At 43.1% G+C, this 6,297-nt stretch overlaps 1 protein-coding gene across 1 annotated transcript; it reads right to left on the bottom strand.

The window, feature by feature from the left end:
- Window positions 1-1,616: 1,616 nt before the first annotated feature.
- On the bottom strand, window positions 1,617-5,027 carry LOC110071032 (taste receptor type 2 member 105-like). The gene has a single exon (XM_078384749.1). It carries the CDS (start codon window positions 3,560-3,562, stop codon window positions 2,630-2,632), a length of 933 nt encoding a protein of 310 aa, XP_078240875.1. The 5' UTR covers window positions 3,563-5,027; the 3' UTR covers window positions 1,617-2,629.
- Between the last annotated feature and the right edge of the window lie 1,270 nt (window positions 5,028-6,297).

Genomic DNA, 6,297 nt, shown 5'->3' with positions numbered 1-6,297 from the left:
ATGTTGACAACACTGATGGCACCAGTCAAGATGGTCTACAGGACATCCTCTTCTGCTCACTACCTTTCACAAAGTGACACCATGCAGGGAAAAATTCCAAAAGCTGACTCCTTTTTTTTCATACATTAATCATTTCTCACCCAAATACAGTGGTGCCTCGCAAGACGATTACCCCGCAAAAAGGTTTTTTCGCTAGACATTGACTTTTTGCGATCGCTGTAGTGATTCGTAAAAAGGTTTTTCCTATGGGGGATTTTGCAGGACGATGATTTGGTCCGTGCTTCGCAGACCGTTTTTTCGCAAGATGACAATTTTTACAGCTGATCGGTGGCTTTGCAAAAATGCTTCCCTATGGGTGATCTTTGCAAAATGGGTGTTTTCGGGACCGATGCTTCGCAGGACAGCCATTTGAACAGCTGATTGGCGCTTCGCAAAATGGCTTCCGTATGGGCGATTTTCGCAAAACGACTACTATTTTCCCCTTGAACAAGTTTGACCTTAATATTTTACTTTTACCCAGTACTTTGCAAGTACAGACCCATGGGCTTTGTGATTCCTTAGAAATCACAACAGCTCAGTTAAGTAGGACTCTTAAAGACAGCTAGTTCATGGCCCTCTCCACTTCTTGGATTTAGCCAGACCCTGCTGTTCAAGAGACCAGTCCTTTTGTAAGAATTTTTATAATTAATTTTTATTAGAAAAATAGAGTTTCATAGAATCTGTTTACAGTGCTCAAGGTTTAGCATAAAGAACATATTCAAAGATTATTAGTTAAATAAAATAACCAATCCCCATTAAAATAATAAACACTACTAAGCTGAGCTAAAGTAGGCTACAGGAGGCTGCCTCGGGTGTTTCCTTCGAGGCCAACAACCCTTCTGATGTGGCTGAGAGGGCCCGCCCACGCTGGCACTTAGCTCCTTCCCGCCCCCGCCCCCAGCTGTCTGTATTCCCTTTTTGTTACCGGGTACTGGCAAGTGGTTCATTCTGCCTATGTTAGTACAGCAGAAGACAGCCAATTATATTCCTGGCTTCAGTCTTATGTTGTCTAAGAAGGTTTAGCATGCTAGTAGTCCCAGATTACTGGGACTGTGGATCCAAACTTTAGGAATTTCTGGGGGAAATGTGTCACAGGAAGCAAGCATCTAAGAGTCTGAACCTTCTCGTGGATGTTCAGAGCTCTTGGCCATTCTGCAACATTATTTGCCCTACCTAGGTCATATCTCCTGCGGTTTGGAAATGAAGATTCTCAAATTTGCTTCCCAAAAATACATCTGCCCTGGCTTTTTCTTAAGTCCACAGAACGACCCTCAACCCAATGTGAGAAAGGTTCAATTCGCTCATCTTCATCTCTGTTCATAACTTTTCTCTATAACGCATATATTATATATATGTTTCAGTATTGTAATTATGTATAGATACCTGAGGTTTTTTTAAATCTTGTGCTCTTATTTAATGGGACAGACACTGGAGAATTAGGAATTCATATTCTCCCATTACCTTTTAAAGATATTTTTTTTAGTTTTTTACCATTACCCCTAATCAGGAAGAGCAAACACATTGGAAGCTTATAACTGACATCTCTTTGTTGTCCTACTTGTTAATAATTTTCTTCCTTTTCTCATTTGTGCCTATTCTCATTGGATTCTCCCTTTCCCCATTGCTTTGTTTTAAAATGTTAACAAAACAAAATGAAGTTCATAAAAGAAGACGATACAGAATCAATGAAGATATAGAATCAATGAAAACAAGACAAGTTTTGTTTCTTCTTCTGAATTTTTTCCCAAGTAACAGAAGAATCCTGACTATGTCTTAGTTTTTATTCTTACTTACATGCAGTATATGTTAGCAACAGATCAATTTCTAATGAAATGTGTAGGATCAGGCCAACTCTCCTTCTGCATAAATCAAGAAATCTTGTATCTTCAGCATTTGATGCTCTGCTTTAGACAGCAAAATGCCTAGGGCTGGTCTTGATGCAGCATTTAAGATTTTTTTTAAAAAAAAGTTTGATATATTTGACATCAGGATAAAATACAGCAGCATATTTTAAAACTAAAAATATGTTATATCTAGAAGGATCTCTATTTTATCCCATGGCCTGAAACACACAGTCTAGATTCAACAACAGATTAGAGCAATCCTTCAGGTTTCACCCTTGAATATAAACATATCTCATCCTCTTTTCATGCTTCATCCTCTCATGTAAATATATTTCCACTTTGTTCTATGCTTAATCAGTTGATTTATCAAAGACAACACTGACGTTTGTGAATAGGCTAGTAACAAGCATCACAATAGAAAACCAGATACTGTATGTACACAGGTATGTATCAGGGGAAGAGTTAAGAGGAAATGCAGCTGTCCTGAAGGGAATACATTGGGCTCACCACATGTATGGATTCAGCCTGCATATTCATGTCAAAAGAGAAACATGCATTGATTATCCAAACATACTTGAATATTTACTCTTCACACACTTTTGGGATATTGACTTTCTTTCTCTCTCTCACTCACTCACTCACTCATTCTCTCTCACACAGACACATAAACACACACACAGACACAGACACACACCCTTTTTTCCCTTGGGCACAAGCGCTATGCATCTGCCACACTCTTTTCATCTTTATGAAGCTCTCCATTTGAAATTTAAAATGCGAGCGTACGAGGTTTTCAATTTTGGATTGGTCCATATTAATATTACGGAGTGAGATAAAGGAAGTAGAGACAACATAATATAAGAAGCCATTGCTGCAGTTTCTCTCCTGTTCACAATATGAGTTGCATAAATTATTGTGCCAGCAAAATATATAAGGTAGAAGAAGACAGAGAACATCAAAGGCTTTATCACATTGACATGGATGCGTGTGTTGAGGTCCTTAACACCAATGCCACTCTTCCTCAGATTTCTGGTGTGCCTCCAGAGAGAGGTGAGCAAAAGAATGGATGCTGTTATATTCATGATGAAATTTATAGAGAAAACACTTAACTGCAGAGGAAGAAAAACAGTGCCTATATTTTTGCAAACCTTGCTTTGGCTGGCATTCAGTGGCTGCATTCCTGTCATGTTGCACCACTTCTTCTGATCGTAGTAACTGATGGCTGAAGGAACAGAGAAGATTGTGGAGACAACGATGGACATGCCAAGCAGTTTGAGAGTGAGTGCATTGATCCTTGTCTTCAGCCACAAGAAGAGACCATTGGGAAAGTTGGTGACCTTCAGGCAGTAGAAAACACTCAGCCATGTGTTGCACCAAAGGCTGATTATGTTCAGAAACAACCAGGAAAAGAATACAATCTCCATTCTGTACCTGTTGAAATAGGCCTCTGGAGAGATGAAATTCAGAACACTGTTCATCAGAAGAAGGAAATGGAGCAGAAATCTGGAGGTGCTCAAAGCAGTTAAGAGGATGTCGCAAACGACCATCTTCCTATTTTGGAGCCAGTAGTATCCATTCACAAAGATGATAAAACCATTTCCCAACACACAAATCACTAATATAATTTCCATAATGGTCCAAGAAAGAATATTAAGTGGAGAGGTTAAGACAGTCATCATTATTACTGGAAAAAGCGTCTTGAATGAAGGATCCGTTTGTGCTTCTCCTGGTCTTTGTCTGCTTTCCAATGGAGGAAACTCTGTTCATTTTGGGGTTTTTAAAATGTTCATACACACTCAGCTCCTGAGAGGAATGCAAATCTCCAGAGGATTCTATTAGTACTAATGACCCAAGCAGCAACCGACCAAATGTCAGTAAATAAGCGTTTTGTGCCACTTTGTTTGCCAGTTCATGCAGTGCTGGGTGTGCTTCGGATCGGTCTGTTTTCTCTTATGTCACCTCTCAATCTGTAACACTTCACACATTTTTCCTCCTTATAGATTCCCAATTATTTGGGAAAACATGCAGACTAATGTTCTTCTCTTCTAGTAACGGAGAGCATCCTAAATCTTTTGCAGGGTTGCCCCCATTTTTTTTAAAGTTCCATGACTCTTCATCTAAACTTCCCTTCCACAAAACCCTGCTTAATGACTCTGCCACTATCACTTTCAGGGTGCATGAAAGTCTGGAGATAAAATGGAAAGTGGTTTAGCTCTTTGTGGCGATCCCCTCTGAAGCCCCTATCCCCTCACCAGTTCACGAGGTTCTCGCTCTTCTTCTTTCTTCGCTGCCACCAGGTATTGCTGTCTCAATACCATTCACTCAAGGAGACATGTGTACTTTTGAAACTTAAATGATTTATTACATCAGGGAAGTTGACATATGATTAATAATCAATAAGTAAATCACAGGTTGCTAATCACTTGTACTTGAATCAATTCTACTTTAACTTTAAACTCCTACTAACACTCTGTTCCATTCAGAGTTCTTACAGACCTCTAACTCACTCTAAGTTTACTTTTAAGTTTCACACTGTCTCTCACTCACAGAATCTCCCTCTCAGACTCCATACACCAGCCTTTATATCCTGCCCCCTCCCCCCTTGGCACCGCCTTCCGTCCACTTATTGGCTCCTTCTCCACTGCTCAGCTGTGACGGACAGGTGAGGGTAGGGCTGTTCGCTACACTCTTTTTCCACATCTTTGGTGTTCACTCCTTCAGCAGCCCAGCAGAATATATATTTTATTCCTACAAGGAGCAGGGGCAAAGTCTGCTGAGTCCAAAGGCATCCTCAAACCCTTAAAACCCACCTTTTATTGTTGCTGTTGTTTTGCTAATTCGTTGCTCCATTGATTCCACCTGACATAAAACAAAGAGCAAGAGGCAGCCGTGCTGAGGAGAAAGGCCCCACTTCCTCATCCTGTTGAGGGAGGTAGCCAGAGGTAGCCGTGCCCTGCGCTGTGGAGAACAGATGGAATTACAGTGGATGCCAGTAAAAATTCTAATTGTATATTCCTAAACTGAATTCAGGCTTGTTTGAGACAAAATAACAGATAGTAGTAACAGATCTGTAAGAACCTTGGCTGCACTCAGCCCCCCCCCCCAAGAAACAGTTCCCAGGTGAGGAAAAATAATAATGAAAGGTAAGAGGAAAAGATTGATTCAAGATTTCAATCATGTCAAATGGATCTGTTCAACTAATCCAGTGGTCAGGGAACAGGGGTAAATTACCCCAAATGGAGTAAAAATGAAAATCCTGGGGGTAATGAGGATGCGACCCTAACCCCCTTCCCTCCTCCTCCTCCACCAATTCTGCCCAGAGGGGGCATTACCGGAAGCCCAATCATCCCCTTTCCCACCCCCTTCTCCGGCCCAGCTGCAACCGAACCACAGCGGATGATGGCCGGCGACGGGTCCCGGCTGGTGACATACGGCAGCCAAGGCAGCAGCGGGGCCAGCCATGATGGAGGGCAAGGGTGGGGTGCGTTGCTGGAGCGCCCCAGCCAGGAGGAGCATCTCCTTCCAGTGCCTGGAGAGGTGGATCATGGCGGAGGGGGAAGGGTGCGGCCATGATGGTGGCCCAGGCCAGGTGCAATCTCCTGGCACTGGGCTTCTGCCCCACACCCTGTCCCCGGAGGAGCTTGTCGGGTGGCAGCAGCACTCGCCCAGCTGCGCAGCTTCCTTCGGCGGTGCCTCCACACTGGCCAGCCAGGCCTGGAGGAGTGTCTTGCCTTCCGTGCGGCAGCTATTGTGGCACTTTGTCAGTGAGGCCTGTGGCTGCCCCAGCAAACAGCCGCCAGAGCCGGTGCTGGAGCAGGAGGTGGTGGCGGATGCCCCCTGGAGGGCAAACCACCTGCTGCTCTTCGACGGCTGCCCAGGAGCCGCCCACTTGCGGAGAAAGGGAGCTGCCCCTGCAGGGCCAAGGACTGAGCATGGCCCCACCAAGCAGCAGAGGAGGAGGCCCAGGCAGCGAGGCTTCAGTGGTGGCGCTCGACTGGCCACGGATGACCGAGAACCTTCCTTTCAAATCAAGGGGGTAATGTCAGCGTATATACATTTTTAGTGGGTAAAATGTAAAAAAGTTTCCTGACCCCTGAACTAATCCAAATCAATGAGGAACTGAACCCACCCTTAAACAAAGCAGTCTACCTAAAAATCTCTGTTCTTCCTTTTCTGCTGATATTGGATTCTCCATATTATCCACAAATTGGAACTCCAGGCAACTTAAAATAAAATTATGCAATATCATTTTGCACCTTTTCTTAGCCACCAAAAGTACACATTTCTTACATTCTCAGTGTTAATTATCCTCCAAGTTTCATGGCAGAATAATGTGCAGTCATATCATCGCACATGAAAGTAGCAGTAGTTCTGAAGCACATTGTATCAAAGAATCCTACTAAAATGTTCCTGA

Source organism: Pogona vitticeps, chromosome 2 (assembly GCF_051106095.1).
Source record: "Pogona vitticeps strain Pit_001003342236 chromosome 2, PviZW2.1, whole genome shotgun sequence".
In the NCBI taxonomy this organism is placed as follows: Eukaryota; Metazoa; Chordata; class Lepidosauria; order Squamata; family Agamidae; genus Pogona; species Pogona vitticeps.
The sequence above is the reverse complement of the archived record's forward strand: the minus strand, read 5'-3'. Positions and strand labels throughout refer to the sequence as shown.